This window comes from Hippopotamus amphibius, chromosome 2 (genome assembly GCF_030028045.1).
Source record: "Hippopotamus amphibius kiboko isolate mHipAmp2 chromosome 2, mHipAmp2.hap2, whole genome shotgun sequence".
In the NCBI taxonomy this organism is placed as follows: domain Eukaryota; kingdom Metazoa; phylum Chordata; class Mammalia; order Artiodactyla; family Hippopotamidae; genus Hippopotamus; species Hippopotamus amphibius.
Window position 1 is genome coordinate 215,483,579 of NC_080187.1, and position 17,137 is coordinate 215,500,715.

Below are 17,137 nucleotides of genomic sequence, written 5' to 3' on the forward strand. Positions count from 1 at the left end.
CACTAAATATCTCTACTAAGTATATGTGGTTTTTATTATGTACAGATACGATCAAATTAATACATTAATAATATAGGCATCTGACCAATTCATCTCTATCCCTATATATTTATGCATATACTAGTTGTCCAAAATTTTTGTCAGATCTTCTAGATGGAAAAATCAAGTCATTTATTTTTTTAAGAGTTGGATTTCTTTTCTTTTTTTTTTTTTAACATTTATTTATTTATTTATTTGGCTGCACTGGGTCTTAATTGTGGCACATGGGACCTTCATTGCAGCATGCAGAATCTTTAGTTGCAGCATGCATTCGGGATCTAGTTCCCCAACCAGGGATCGAACCTGGACCCCCTGCATTGCGAGCATGGGGTCTTAACCACTGGACCACCAGGGAAGTCCCAGAGGTCACTTATGATGAAAGTCGCCTGGTATTGATGCATACACACTCACCAGTATGGTGGATGACATGACTATGACTTTATAACTAAGGAGTAAAAGGAGAAACAATTGAACATTTATCGAGCATCTACAGTAATAAACCAGACTTTGTGCTATCAGCATGTACATAAAGTATTTCATTTAATTTCCACTTAGTACTGTGAGATGGACATATAGGGACTTGCATATGTAACTGACTAATATGTAGTCTAAAACTCAAACCTTCTCTCTCTGGCTTACAGCCCACGTTCTTTTTACTACAGTATTAGTAAGCTTCATCTTGGAAGAGGCTTAAATTTCCCTCAGTGCTCCTGAAAGGATGGCATTTATCTTTCTACCTGAGTGTGGCCACTTCGTTTTGTCAGCTTCACTCTAGTTTGGTCCAGGCAGGGTACATCCCCATAGCGGTTCTTCTCTAGGTTTCCTGGAGACCTGAAGGAAATGAAACAAACTAAAATAAAGAAAAAGAAACAGCTACAAGACTAGAAAATGGATGACAATGGGAGTGGAACTGAGGGCAAGTCAAGAGATTGCTGTTGGTCATTCATTATTTTTTTCTTTGGGACTATTCAGTTTTGAAAATATCATTTCCAAATACTTTGATTAAAAGCAAAAAAAAGTTTCAAAGACCACGCATATAAAGTAATACTCTGTATTGTTCAAGGGTATGCCATGTATACATAACAGTACAAACAAAATGATCTGGAAGGACACATACCACATTCATACTAGTGACTGCTTCTGGGGAGTGAGGAGAACTGATGGTGAGGATTAGAAGGGGTTTCAACTTTACAATTAATTCTTTCTTTTATATAATAAAAAAGATGATGCAAATCCAACAAAATATTAAAAACTGTCAATATTAATTCTGGTGATAGGAAATAGTTGTTTGTATGCTCTGTACTTTTTCGTATTTTAAAAAAATTCCCTCTTTCTACAGAAATAAGCCCAGCTGATATTTTACAAAGTTCCAAGAACAATTCAATATAAGAAGGAATATTCTTTTTCACCAGCGGTGCTGGAGCAATTAGATATCTATACAGAAAAAAATTTGGACATCAACCCAAACCTTACACTTTACACAGAAATTAATTCAAAATGGATCACAAACTTAAATAAAATGTACAACATAAAACTAGAAAAATTTTAGGAAAAAAAAAGTAGACAAATCTAAGGCTAGGGAATGTGTTCTTAGATTTAACATCAAGAGCATGATCAATAAAATGAAAAACTGATTAAAGCAACTTCATCAAAATAAACTTCTACTGGGACTTCCCTGGTGGCACAGAGGTTAAGAATCTGCCTGCCAATGCAGGGAACACAGGTTTGACCCCTGTCTGGGAGGTCCCACATGCCAAGGAACAACTAAGCCCATGCACCACAACTACTGAGCCTGTGTGCTGCAACTAGTGAAGCCCACGTGCCTAGAGCCCGTGCTCCACAAGAGAAGCCACCACAATGAGAAGCCCACGCACTGCAACAAAGAGTAGCCCCCGCTCGGCACAACTAGGGAGAGCTCATGTGCACCAACGAAGACCCAGTGCAGCCCCCCTCAAAATTAATTAATTAATTAAAAATAAATAAATAAACTTCTGCTTCACAAGAGACCCAGAAGAGGATGAAAAAAAAAAGCTACAGACTGGAAGAAATATTCATAAGCCATGCACCCAACAAAGAACCAGTACCTAGAATATAAAGAACTCTCAAATCCCAACAGTTAAAAAAAAAATCCAATAGAAAGGGGCAAAAGACATTTTACAAAAAAGAATATACAGATGGCAAATAAGCACATGAAAAGATGCTGAATGTCATTAGCTAGTAGGAAAATGTAAATTAAAACCACAATTTCAATTTTAATTTAGGGAATCTCATCACACACTTATCAGAACAACTAAAATAAAAAGTAGTGACAACACTGAACGCTGGGGAGGATGCAAAGAAAATGGATCCTTCATATATTGCTGGGGGGAATGCAGAAGGGTATAGCCACTCTGGAAAACAGCTGGGCAGTTTTTCATAAAACTAAACACATAGTTACCATGTGACCTATCAATCCCACTCTTGGACATTTATCCCAGAGAAACAGAAACTTACTTTCAAACAAAACCTAGACACAAATGTTCACAGCAGCTTTACCTGGAATAGCCAGAAACTGGAAACAACCCAGATGTCCTTCAACAGGTAAATGGTTAACTGGTTAACAGTTTGTATTGTGGTTCATCCATACCATGGAATATTACTCAGCAATAAAAAGGAACAAAGTTGATACATATAACAACTTAGATGAATCTCCAGAGAGGTATACTAAGTGAAAAAAAGGCAATCCCCAAAGTTTACATATGGTATGATTCCATTTATATTATAACATTCTTGAAATGACAAAATTATAGTAATGAGAATTGATTAGTGGTTGCAGGGGTTAGGGATGGGGAAGGGTGGAATGGAGGTGTGTGGTTATGGAATTTTGTATCTTGACTATGATTCTGTATACACAAACCTACCTGTGTGATAAAAATCGCAAAGAACTAAATATACTACACTACACTACATACACATAAACACACACAAACTAAAACTGGGGAAATCTGAATAAGACTGGTGGATTGTATCAATATCCTGGTTGTGATACTACATTAAACTTCTGGAAGATGTTACCATGGGACAGCTGTGGAAAGGGTACACATGACCTCTCTGTATTATTTCTTACGATGTGAATCTATCAATACAATTATCTCATAATAAAAAGTTAAACTTAAAAAAAATCCTTTGAAAGAATGGTGTAGGGGAGGGAAAAAAAGGGAAAAAGTCTCTTGGTCCATGGGCATCCTGGACAGCGGTGAATACTCTGACATCTACTTCTTAACCTAGAATTCCGAGGGAAACAGTCTGTTCTGTATAAGGAGTTCTACTGGAACTTGGTGTAAGACAGAGGCCTGAAGATGTTGAGGATCCTGGTTTCTAGTTCCTGAGGTTGGATGTTTCATTCATTCGATAAATAAAGGGGCAAGATTGGGAAGTCCTTTCACAGGACTGGGATGTGTTCTCTGATTATAACATGATAGATAGCTGGCTTGGGTGACGCAAAGAGGACAATTCAAACCCACTTTTTGTTTGTTTGTTTGTTTGTTTTGTTTTGTTTTGTTTGTTTTGGTTTTTTTTTAAACCCACTTTTTTAATGTGGGGAAGGGAACCATGGTAGAAACGACACCTTAAAGACCCCTCAGCAGAAGCACCCAGAGCAGGGTCAGGAATCCCCAGGACAAGTGTGTATCCTCTGCTCTGGCTGGGAAAAAGACTGGATACATATAGGGGTCTTGAGCTGGTAGGGAAGAAACAGCTGTGTGGGAGAAAAGAACACTCTCCCCATATGATATATGTTCTGCTTTCTCTTTCTTTTTATTTTCCTTTGCATTCTTGTTCTACTTATTGATTTTTTTTCTCAAATGCTTCTTCTCTCTTACTTCCCTTATCTGTTTCTTATACCTCATTATTTTCCCTCTTTCTTTTTCCTTTTCCCTCTTTCTTTGCTCCCTGCATACCTTCTTTACAGCACACTGATTAAGCTGGACAGGAATTATGAGGGGAAAGAGGTACTTACAGAATCATGGATTCCTAAAACATTTAAGCTACAAAAGAGTAAGTGGATATCAGCAGAAAAACTGAGGTGCAAAGAAGGGAAATAACTTGGGTAGTCACAGAGGGTATTTTTGGCTAAGCTGAAACTTAAGCCTGGGACCCACTGGGGAGAGCTTCCTTAATTTTCATCAAACGATCTCAAAACTTGGAGAAAAAGAAGTTCTTGCCGCAGCCAATGAAAACATGGTAAGATAAACGACAGCAGTAATAAAAGAAATGATCTACACTCTATTGCCAACAATTGTTTTCAAGTAGTTATAAACCAGTTACAGAATTTAGGTAGAAGAAAGATCCCACAAGGCTAAATTCCTAAGAGGCAACTCTTCTCTCTTACTGACTGTGCATTATTTTAAATGGACCAGTACCCCTCCTTAGAAAGTAATGTAATACTAGAAACGCTACAGGACCAGAGATCAAATCAACAGCCTACATTTTGAGCCTACATTTTTGTTTTTTTCCTAAGAACACTTGCATACCAGGAAAATATTTTTTTTTTTAATGTATCCATTAGTACACAGTTCCTCCACCGGTACCAAACACCTTCAGAAATTTTGGAGCATACACTGTTGGCAACATGCACCAAGAAGTGCCTCTTTCTGGATGAGAGAAACCATCATCCCAGTGCAAGTGATGCTCCTTAACACAAGAAAGAGCCCCTGCTAAGGAAGTGAGGTGTGGAAGGAGGTGTACCAATGAGCGCCACAAGCATCTGGGAAAGTGATTGCTGGCCCAAACCTTTCCTACTTACATGGAGCAGTGGAAAGTGCCAACAGGGTTCTCACGACGGATGTCTTCATACTCCTCGTATATCCCCCGCTTTTGCCTGGTGCTAACATAGTCCATCAACTCTTGGATGGTCATGGCATGGGGACCTGGAACATGCACTGAGTCCCAGTCTAAGGTTGGAGGGAGGGAGAACAGGATGATCTCATCGAAGGGATCCGGGTGGCCGTTCATCTGGGATAGAAACTGGAAATTCCAAGTGGCGAGGTCAATTTTGATGTACCCACCCAGGTTCTCTGGAAGGCATTCCCTGGGCAGATGCTGGGTGACCTCAGATGTCTTTAATATCTGAATCTGGAAGGCCAGAAAGAACCATGTGAGTATATGGGGAGGGAGGGGAACAAACAGATAGTGAAGATAAAGAACAAAAGTGCTTTGGAGAATGAGATGAGATTTGTTTGAAATATCTGGTATACTTAGAAAAGGAGTAGACTGAATTTCATCTGCTTAGGATTGAAGTCCAATGAATTTCCCAGAAAAGGTTTGACTTCACACAATGTATATTAAACACATTCCTGGAATTGGAGGCCCTATTATAAACCTCATATAAATGTAGGTATGGTGAACCAAGGTTTTATACTATTTACAAGGCTTTCCAGTACCATCTCATGTGGGTATTCGCCTTTTTGACTACTAAGAATGCACAGGAAGTGGTTATTCTTGTCAACCCCATAGTAAGGCAACCAATTCTAAGCCTGTTAGCTTGTGCTTTACTCAAAGCTTGGTATGGATATTCCCGAAGATAGGTTTCTATGAAAGCAAGACAAGACCAGCCACCCAGAGGCAGGGTAGCCCAGGAAAAATGCTAGAGAAGTAATTGAAACACTTAATTCCTCTCTCTGCTTGGACACACCCATACTGGACCAAATGAGCCTAGCTGGTTCTCTTTGGAATCTGTGTGGAATGGGAATGTTTGCCTTGCTTGCTGTTGCCTCTTCCTAGAATGCCCTCTTTTCCGCTTTGGCCTCTTCAAAGACCAGCTTATAGCTCGCCTCTTCTGTGAAGCGCCCCTGACTGTCTGAGGCAACATTCTCCTCTACGTTCCTACAGAGCCACAGTCCTCCGAACATGTCTGTGTCCCCTTTCAGGACCATAAGCTCCTCAGCATAAGGGCTATCTCACTCAGCTTTTAATTCTCAGGGCCCAGAGCCTGGACTGTTAAGATGCTCAATATATTTTGAACTTACACATGCATGTATATACTTGTATATAATTCAAGGGTTAAGAATTTGACTAAGGAGTCCTCTCAAAGAGTTATCTCAGGAAAGACGTCTCCGACTCTAGGGTCTCTACGTCCCTATGTAGCACCACAGAACCAAAAGTCTTTACTTTCCCCTCTCCAACCCATGTTGCTTCAGCTACAAAGATGTGTATTATTACTCATATAATCTCATAATCTCATACCAAAAAAAAAAAACCTCTGATAATATTTTACATTATCTTATTCTATCTTTTTGACATACAATAAATTGCAAATATCTAAACTGTACAATTTGATTTTTTTCTTATTAGTAATGTAATGCAATTCCAATCTCCCAAATTATCCCACCCCATCCTATCTTATTCTATTATATCAATGTTTCATATGCCCTTTCTTTTTTAATTAATTAATTAATTTATTTATTTATTTATTTATTTATTTATTTATTTAGGGCTGTGTTGGGTCTTCATTGCTACGCAAGGGCTTTCTCTAGTTATGAAGAGCAGGGGCTACACTTTGTTGTGGTGTGTGGACTTCTCAGTATGGTGGCTTCTCTTGTGAATCTCAGGCTCTAGGTGTGCAAGCTTCAGTAGTTGTGGTACATGGGCTCAGTAGTTGTGGCACATGGGCTCAGTTGCTCCGTGGCATGTGGAATCTTCCTGGATCAGGGATTGAACCCATGTTCCCTGCATTGGCAGGCAGATTCTTAACAGCTGCGCCACCTGGGAAGTCCCATTTGCTCTTTCTTTTAACGGTGAGAAATAATGAGTGAATGACTGAAACCATAATCTTTCTGTCCTGGAATACTCAGGAGATGATAACAGAATTAAGATAACTTTAGACAACACTTTTAAAGTTAGGAAGAAACAAGCTGTTTAAGAGAAAATGCCAGAAATAAAAGTAAGAGAGAGACTGAGACTCTCCTCCATCACCCTGGTGGTCAAAGGGGCTGAATGATATTTCCAGTTGAACAAATTCAAATACCAGTTCAACTGATGTGATTATATTAGAAGCTGTTAAATATTAAAAGCCTGGCTGAGCATAAGACTAAATTTTGGAAGTAGTAGCCACCTCTAAGTTACTTATGGGACACATTCCTTCAACACTATCTGCATGCAAGGTGCTATACAGGGGGAAGTGCCCAGACTATGTCCAGGTCTTAACTTCAAGGAACTTGTAGTCCAATAAGAAAGGCAGCCTGTACTGAGCTGAGTAAAGAATAAAGCAGAGAGGGACTTCCCTGGTGGTCCAGTGGCTAAGACTCTGCGCTCCCAATGCCAGGGGCCCAGGTTGAATCCCTGGGTCAGGGAATTAGATCCCACACGCTGTAACTAAAGATCCCACATGCTGCAATGAAGATCCCACACCTGACAACGAAGATCCTGCATGCCGCAACTAAGATCTGGCACAGCCAAATAAATAAATAAATAAATATTTTGAAAAAAGAAAAAAATTAAATACTTTCATTTAAAAAAAAAATGAAGTAGAGAATGCAAGTGAACACATTAACAGAAGCAGAAAGAGAGACAAGCCAGGAAGGTTTTTTGAAGGCAGAAAATTAATTGGCAGGTTTCAACAGTAGAGATGGAAATGTATCTAGCCCACCTCCAAATAAAGTTAGCTTGCCTTACCCTCTCCCGGACTTTGTCCTTCAAAAGGAGACTGATGATGGAATAGGGCACTCGGAACCATATGGGTGCTCCCACAATCAGCACTTTCTTCAAACGAGCTGGAAAAGCTCCCTGCAGAGAACACACAAAAGGATTTAAAAATACTAATCAGGGCACTGCAAACAGTACCTAATGGGACCTGTGACTGTTCAAGTCCAAAGTTTAGGTTTTTTGCTCTTCTCACCATTCTTACCCAACAGGGGGAGTCTACAGCCTAATTCAGGTTTCACTTAGTAGCTAGGGAAGAAGTGGTTAAAAAGAAAGAAATGAAAGCAACCTAAATGTCCATCAACAAAGGAATGGATAAAGAAGATGTGGTCCATATACACAATGGAATATTACTCAGCCATAAAAAAGGACAAAATAATGCCATTTGCAGCAACATGGATGGACCTAGAGATTGTCATACTGAGAGAAGTCAGACACAAAAATACAAATATCATATATAACTTACATGCAGAATCTAAAAAAAGGGTGCAAATGATCTTTTTAAAAAACAGAAGCAGAGGACTTCCCTGGTGGCGCTAGTGGCTGAGAATCCGCCTGCCAATGCAGGGGACACAGGTTCTATCCTTGGTCCAGGAAGATCCCACATGCTGTGGAGCAACTAAGACTGTGTGCCAGAACTACTGAGCCTGCGCTCTAGAGCCCGCGAGTCACAACTACTAAGCCCACATGCCACAACTACTGAAGCCTGTGTGCTTAGAGCCCGTGATCTGCAGCAAGAGAAGCCACCACAATGAGAAGCCCGCACAGCACAACAAAGAGTAGCCACTGCTCACTGCAACTAGAGAGAAAGCCCACAGGCAGCAACGAAGACCCAGTGCAGCAAAAAAAAAAAACAAACTACTCTGACTTTTCTTGTCGGCATACACGCATGTGTCCTTAAGTTCTGATTATTTAAACTTTAAGAAACAGTTAGATCACGAATAAAATGAACAGTACACATTTCTCATAATCTTTCCTTTATTCTGATATCTGTATGTTTATAATCATTGATTTTTCACTCATATCTTCATCTATTTATGTATTCATTCATTCAGTCAATCAATATGAATAGTGGCACAAAGGCAAATGAGTCTAAAAGAAAGGAGACATCCTGACCTGCGCAAGATCTAAGAATGAAAAATTATTCCTTCTTAAGCCATAGCTGTTGGTTTCATTTAATTTCTGAATATTCCAGCCCTTCTCATAGGCAGGGATACCGAGTAATACTGGTATTCTAACTGGGAAGAAATTATTCCCAGTTAGATTATAATAGCATTTTATTTTATCTTATTCTTCTTTCTTTATTTATTGGCTGCGTTGGGTCTTTGTTGCTGTGTGCAGTCTTTCTCTAGTGGTGACGAGCGGGGGCTACTCTTCGTTGCAGTGTGCAGGCTTCTCATTGCAGTGGCTTCTCTTGTTGCGAAACACAGGCTTTAGGTGCGCAGGCTTCAATAGGTGCAGCACTTGGGCTCAGTAGTTGTGGCTCATGGGCTCTAGAACACAGGCTCAGTAGTTACGGCACACAGGTTTGGTTGCTCCATGACATGTGGGCTCTTCCCTGACCAGGGATCGAACTAGTATCCCCTTCATTGGCAGGCAGATTCTTAACCACCATGCCACCAGGCAAGTGCCTATAACAGCATTTTAAAGTATAAAACATAAATAAAAATTATAATAGTATTTTACAGTATAAAAGATAAATACGAAAAATTAGCCACCCTATAAGTAATAATCAACATAAGAGCATAATGGTAAAAAGCCTCTGGTTTATAACAGCACTTGTGCACACAAGCACCATCTCTTTCCCTGTCTTTCTCTATCTCTCCCTGTAAGTCACTGGTCTTACAAAAAAGATGATTTATTTTCGGTGTCTGCTATGTTTATACATACACATATAAAAATACATTTTTTTAGCCTAGGACTATATGTCATAAGAAACATGCAAGACACATAATTTTAAAATTTTATTGAAAAACCTAACCAAAGACTTTAAAAAATCCATGAAACAAAACAAAGCATTCCTGGACAGGAGAAGATGTCGTAAAGATGTCAATTCTCCTTAAATTATTAATTCATTACATCCATATTAAATCCCAAAGTGTTTTATCTCCCAGAACCTGACTGAATGACTCTAATATTCATCTAATCAAAAGATGATGATTTTTTAAAATATTTTCTCATCAGATTTATAAATTTTGTAAAAGTGGTTACTTCTCGGGAACGGCACTGGGGTGTGTGAGAGAGGGGTCAGAGTTTTCCTTGAACCACTTTTTTGTTTTTATAATTAAAAAAACTAGTTATGAAGTTTGTTTTTAGTATGTATGTTATATATCAGTAAAAATTTAAATTACAGCATATGAAAGTGCATGTAAAAGAATAAAAGTGCAAAAATAGCCAAAACAACTTTTAGAATTAAGGAATACATGGACGCTTGTTCTATAAGATATTAAACTTTATTATAAAGCTACAATAAATTAAAAAGTGAAGGACTTCCCTGGTGCAGTGGTTAAGAATCCACCTGCCAATGCAGGGGACACAGGTTCGATCTCTGGCCCAGGAAGATACCACATGCCACAGAGCAACCAAGCCCTAGTGCTGCAACTACTGAAGCCCGCGTGCCTAGACCCTATGCTCCTCAACAAGAGAAGCCCTCGTGCAGCAACAAAGACCCAACACAGCCAACAAATAAATAAACAAACAAACAAACAAATAAATTTTATATTTTAAGAAAGTGAATATGTTGGTCTAGATGACTAGATCAACAGAAAAGGGAGTCCAGAAATAGATACACTTACCATACAGAAATTTAGTATAAGATAAAGGTGTTATCCCAAATGAGTAGGGGAAAAAATGTATTAGTTAACAAATGCTGCCAGGACATCTATTTGAAAACAAATTGTTTTGTCCATAATATTATGTACCATATATAATACATTATTAAATATGCTATATGCAACCTAGTATATGAAAACTGTAACGCAAAATTAAGAAAACATTGGAGTATCACAAAAGACACCATTTAGTTGAACAAATTATAAACTGAATAAATGCTGGTAACACATACTTAATAATACTCAATATTCTTAACAACAAGTCATAAATCAATGAGACAAACACTTCAGTAGAAAAATGGGTAGGGAGTGTAATAAGTTTTTAGAGGACTATTTGGCAACATTTATCAAATTTTTAAATGTGCCTACATTTTGACCCTAAAAAAATCTGCTTACAGGGACTTCCTCGGCAGTCCAGTGGTAACGAATTCGTCCTGCAATGCAGGGGACATGGGTTCAATCCCTGGTCGGGGAACTAAGATCCCACATGCCATGGGGCAACTAAGCCCACGTACCACAACTACCAAACCCTCATGCTGCAAACTACAGAGCCCACGTGCCCTGGAGCCCACATGCCACAACTAGAGAAGAGAAAACCCACAGGCCACAACTAGAGAGAAGCCCATGTGCAGCAGCAAAGATCCTGTACACCGCAGTGGAAGATCCAGTGTGCCACAACTAAGACCGGAAGCAGCCAAGAAAAAAACAAAACAAAAAAACTGCATATAGCAACTTATCCTGAGAAAGTAATCTGCCAAATACACAATAAATGTATGTAAACTGATGTTCATTAAAGCCTTTATAACAACACAAAAAAACGGAATGAACTTTAGTTTCTCTGCTTGGTATATCAATAGGAATACTGTGTAGCCATTAAAAAAAGTGAGGGGGAAAAAACGAGCTAAGAGCTGTATGTATTGACAGAAACAGGACAAAGATACACTGTTAAGTAAAAAAAAAAAAAAAGGCAAGTTACAACTACTGGACATAGTACAACTCTGTATTTGTAAAGAAAAAAAAATAAATTATCCTCATCCTGTGTGTATGTACACATACATACACACATACATACACACACATTTTAAAAGCCTGGACATACATACCCCAATTTCTTTGTTTGTGTTTTTTCTCTTGGTTGCACCAGCGAGCATGTGAGATCTTAGTTCTTGGACCACAGATGGAACCCATGGCCCCTGCAGTGGAAGCATGGAGCTTTGTTTGTTTGTTTTGTTTTTTTAATAAATTTATTTATTTACTTATTTATTTACTGGCTGTGTTGGGTCTTCGTTGCTGCTTTCTCTAGTTGCAGTGAGTGGAGGCTACTCTTCATTGTGGTGCACAGGCTTCTCTTTGCAGTGGCTTCTCTTGTTGCAGAGCATGGGCTCTAAGCATGTGGGCTTCAGTAGTTGTGGCACGTGGGCTCAATAGTTGTGGTTCACAGGCTCTAGAGCACAGGCTCAGTAGTTGTGGCACACAGGCTTAGCTGCTCCACAGCATGTGGGATCTTTCCAGCCCAGGGACTGAACCCATGTCCCCTGCATTGGCTGGAGGATTCTTAACAACTGCACTACCAGGGAAGCCCAGCAGTTTTAACTACTAGACCACCAGGGAAGTCCCTCCCAAGTTTTTTTTTTTAAGAACTTTTATTGAGTTATAATTGACATACAATAAAATGCATATACTTAAAGTGTACAATTTTCTTTTTCTTATTAGTAATGTATATATGGCAATCCCAATCTCCCAATTCATCCCACACCCAAACCCCGCCCCCAATCCCCCTCACCCCCCCTTTACCCACTGGGTGTCCATATGTTTATTCTCTACATCTGTGTCTCTATTTTTGCCTTGCAAAGCGGTTGATCTGTATCATTTTTCTAGATTCCGCATATATACGTTAATATACAATATTTGTTTTTCTCTTTCCCACTTATTTCACTCTGTATGACAGTCTCTAGTTCCATCCAAGTCTCTAGAAATGTTCCAGTTTCGTTCCTTTTTATGGCTGAGTAATATTCAATTGTATATATGTACTACATCCACTTTATCCATTCATCTGTTGATGGACATTTAGGTTGTTTCCACGACCTGGCTATTGCAAATAGTGCTCCAATGAACATTAGGGTGCATGTGTCTTTTTGAATTATGGTTTTCTCTAAGTAGTGGGATTGCTGGGTCATATCGTAATTCTATTTTTAGTTTTTCAAGGAACCTCCACACTGTTCTCCATAGCGGCTGTATCAATTTACATTCCCACCAACAGTATAAGAGGCTTCCCTTTTCCCCACACCCTCTCCAGCATTCACTGTTTGTAGATTTTCTGATGATGCCCATTCTAACCGGTGTGAGGTGATACCTCATTGTAGTTTTGATTTGCATTTCTCTGATAATTAGCGATGTTGAGCAGCTTTTCATGTGCCTCTTGGCCATCTGTATGTCTTCTTTGGAGAAATGCCTATTTAGGTCTTCTGCCCATTTTTTGATTGGGTTGTTTGTATTTTTGATATTGATCTGCATGAACTGTTTATGTATTTTGGAGATTAATCTTTTTTCCATTAATTCATTTGCAAATATTTTCTCCCATTCTGAGGGTTGTCTTTTCGTCTTGCTTATAGTTTCCTTTGCTGTGCAAAAGCTTTTAAGTTTCATTAGGTCCCACCTCCCAAGTTCTTTATACTGATAACCTTCAAGGGGTGGGATTATAACTAATATCTTAGCTCTGTCACTTATTAGCTGTATTACCTTCAGCAAGTTCTTAAATTCTCTAGGCCAGGGGTCCCCAACTCCCGGGGCCACAGACCAATACTGGTCTGCCACAACTAGCCCATGTGCCACAACTACTGAGCCTGGGTGCTGCAACTACTGATGCTCGAGTGCCTAGAGCCCATGCTCCACAGCAAGAGAAGCCACCGCCCTGAGAAGCCCACGCACTGCAACAAAGAGTAGCTCCCGCTCGCCACAACTACAGAAAAGCCCATGTGCAATAACAAAAACCCAATGCAGCCAAAAACAAACAAAAAATTCAGTAAGTGCTAGTAAATATTACTTTATAAGTGTCTGCATTAATGAATTCTCTGTAAACAATGTATTTCAGCCACGTATTTCATACTCAGAAAAATAAAGATTTATCCTTTGTGCTAATAAATTCCACATTGTCTAGCAAAGGTAAATTCCACCTTGTCTGGTTTAAATGGTTCATCTAAAACAATAATAAAATGGTTAAGAATCCACATGATGACAACTAAAATTTAAAACCAGAATTACTCCTACTGTGCTTCCACTGCAGGGGGCACAAGTTCAATCCCTGGTCAGGGAACTAAGATCCCGCAAACCACAGCCAAAAAGTTAAAAATTTAAAAAAAAATTTTTTTAATTAAAAAAAATTAAAAAATACATGGAAATCTGAAGTGTGAGACTGTGCCTTAAAGATAAACTTCAATTTACAACTTTCACAAGAATGAGAATGTAGGGGACTATATTTAAAATTGTATCTGTTCCTAATGACAGAGCAACAAGTCACTAAGGAGAACATGACACGGATGGATGGATGGATGGATTTATTTATGTATTTATGTACTTATTGGCTGCACTGGGTCTTTGTTGCTGCGTGCTCAGGCCTTCTCTAGCTGTAGCGAGCAGGGGCTACTCTTTGATGCAGTGCTCGGGCTTCTCATTGCAGTGGCTTCTCTTGTTGCAGAGCACAGGCTCTAGGCATGAGGGTTTCAGTAGTTGTGGCATGTGGGCTCAACAGCTGTGGCACACGGGCTTAGGTGCTCCACAGCATGTGGGATCCTCCCGGACCAGGGATCGAACCCGTGCCCCTGCATTGGCAGGCGCATTCTCAACCACTGTGCCACCAGGAAAGCCCCATGACACTGGTTTTAAAGCAGCCAAACTTTTGTTTCATTCTCTTTGAATTTATATAGCAAAACAACAAAACATCTATAGTCTCATTATTTTCAACCAAATAAAGGAGGACACATAAACAGAAAAAGAACACTCAAAAAAAGATACAATGTTATTATTTAAAGGAGTTCAAACAACAACAACAACAAAAGGAAGTTATTATTTTAGAACTTCTAAATTCAAAAAAAGAGAAAAATTATGTAATGCACTACTGGAATTGTTGAAGGAAATAGACACTCGTATTTTATAATGTAAATTTTTTTCTACTTTTGTGGAGGGTAACCTAGTGATGTGTAAGAGAAATATAAGAATATTCATAATCTTTAGCCAAATGATCCAAGTCTTAGAAATATCTTCTTAAAATAATTTAAAAGAAAAAGCTAAAGTGATCATGACAGTACTATTTAAACCTGAAAATAATCTCAAAGATGGTTAGATTGCCTATGATATATTAACTTATTAGGTTATTGTGACAGTAATAACTGACAAATAGAAAGCCTATGTTGCAGAAAGGAGGAACTATTTAGTAGGCAAAACTGGAAGAAAAAAAAAAAAAGCTATCCTAGAAAAAAAAAAGTCAGATTCCTACATCTCACACCGTACTCAAAAATCAACTCCAGGGACTTCCCTGGTAGCACAGTGGTGACAAATCCACCTGCCAATGCAGGGGACACAGGTATGATCCCTGGTCCAGGAAGATCCCACATGCCTCAGAGCAACTAAGCCCGTGTACCATAGCTACTGAGCCTGAGTGCTGCAACTACTGAAGCCTGAGTGCCTAGAGCCCATGCTCCGAAACAAGAGAAGTCACTGCAATGAGAGGCCCATGCACCACAACGAAGAGTAGTCCCTGCTCACTGCAACTAGAGAAAGCCTGCACACATCAACGAAGACCCAATGCAGCCAAGAATAAATAAATAAATAATTTTTTTAAAAATGTGTGGGGGAAAAAAATCAACTCCAGATGGATTAAGGTCTTAAATGACAAAAACAAAATTTTAAACTTTTAAAAGAAAAGAGCTTCTCAAAAAGTTAAATGTAGAATTACCATATGACCCAACAATTCCACTTCTAGGCATATACACAAAAAAAACAAAAGCAAGGACTGAAACAGGTGCTGCGACACCAATGTTCACAGCAGCGTTATTCACAGTAGCCCAAAGTGGAAACAACCCAACTGTTCATCCACAGATGAATGGATTAACATGTGGTATATACATACAACAAAATACTGTTCAGCCTTAAAAAAGGATGAAATTCTGATACATGCTGCAATATGGATGAATCTTAAAAATATTATGCTAAGTGAAATAAAAGACACAAAGGACAAATATTGCATGATTCCACTTATATGAGGACCTAGAACAGGCAAATTCATAGAGACAGAAGTAGAAAAGAGGTTACCAGGGACTGTGGGGCAGGGTGGGGATACACTGTTTAATGGGCAGTTTCTGTCTGGGAAGATGAATAGTTTTGAAAATGAATAGTGGCAATGAGTTTCACTGTGAATGTACTGAATGCTACTGAATTGTATGCTTAAAATGGTTAAAATGGTAAATCTCATTATGTATATTTTATCACGATAAAAAAATCAATTAGGGCTTCCCTGGTGGAGCAGTGGTTAAGAATCTGCCTGTCAATGCAGGGGACACGGATTCCATCCCCGGTCTGGGAAGATTCCACATGCTGCGGAGCAACTAAGCCCGTGCACTGCAACTAGAGCCTGCGCTCTAGAGCCCACGAGCCACAACTATTGAGCCCACATGCCACAACTACTGAAGCCTGTTGCACCTAGAGCCTGTGCTCCACAACAAGAGAAGCCACCGCAATGAGAAGCCTGTGCACTGCAACGAAGAATAGATCCCACTCACCACAACTAGAGGAAGCAGCAACGAAGACCCAACGCAGCCAATAAATAAATAAATAAATAAATAAATAATTTATTTATTTATTTAAAAAAAATAAAAAATTAATACACATGGTAGACTCAGTGGTAGAGAAATAAAATAAAATAAATAAAATAAAATAATATACTTTTCTGACTTTGGAATAGGGGAAGATTTACAATGCAAAATATATTAAACAGAAAATAAAATACAGACACATTTAACCATATTAAAACTAAGAACTTCTTTTAGTGAAAAGGACTTTATAGGGCTTCCTAGGTGGCACAGTGGTTGAGAATCCGCCTGCCAATGCAGGGGACACGGGTTCAAGCCCTGCTCCAGGAAGATCCCACATGCTGCGGAGCAACTAAGCCCGTGCACCACAACTACTGAGCCTGTGCTTTAGAGCCCGTGAGCCACATCTATTGAGCCCATGTGCTGCAACTACTGAAGCCCACGCGCCTAGAGCCCGTGCTCCACAACAAAAGAAGCCACGGCAATGAGGAGCCTGTGCACCACAACGAAAAGTAGCCCCCACCCACCACAACTAAAAAGAAAGCCCGTGCACAGCAAAAAAGACCCAACACAGCCAATAAAATAAATAAATAAATAAATAAATAAATTTTAAAAAAAGACTTTATAAAAAGTGAAAAACCAAGCTATAAACTGAGACAGTTTATATATGTGTATATGTATACACACACACAAATAGATTAGTATAAAACTACACAAATGGATGATAGGAAAATGGGTAAAAGCCATAAATAGGCATTTTGTAAAAGAAGAAAACATATATGGCCA

General features: G+C 39.0%; 1 protein-coding gene across 5 annotated transcripts in view; it reads right to left on the reverse strand.

The window, feature by feature from the left end:
* Window positions 1–17,137, reverse strand: part of PTPN9 (protein tyrosine phosphatase non-receptor type 9) — a 76,459-nt gene that overhangs the window by 15,609 nt on the left and 43,713 nt on the right. For 3 of the 5 annotated variants that reach the window (XM_057723414.1, XM_057723418.1, XM_057723417.1), the window contains exons 6-8: window positions 7,690–7,800; window positions 4,823–5,151; window positions 777–870 (exon numbers count right to left, since the gene is read on the reverse strand). In XM_057723414.1, coding sequence (XP_057579397.1) covers window positions 777–870; window positions 4,823–5,151; window positions 7,690–7,800 — 534 coding nt within the window. The remainder of the gene's footprint in view (window positions 1–776; window positions 871–4,822; window positions 5,152–7,689; window positions 7,801–17,137) is intronic. The other 2 variants (XM_057723416.1, XM_057723415.1) reach the window with 2 other exon arrangements.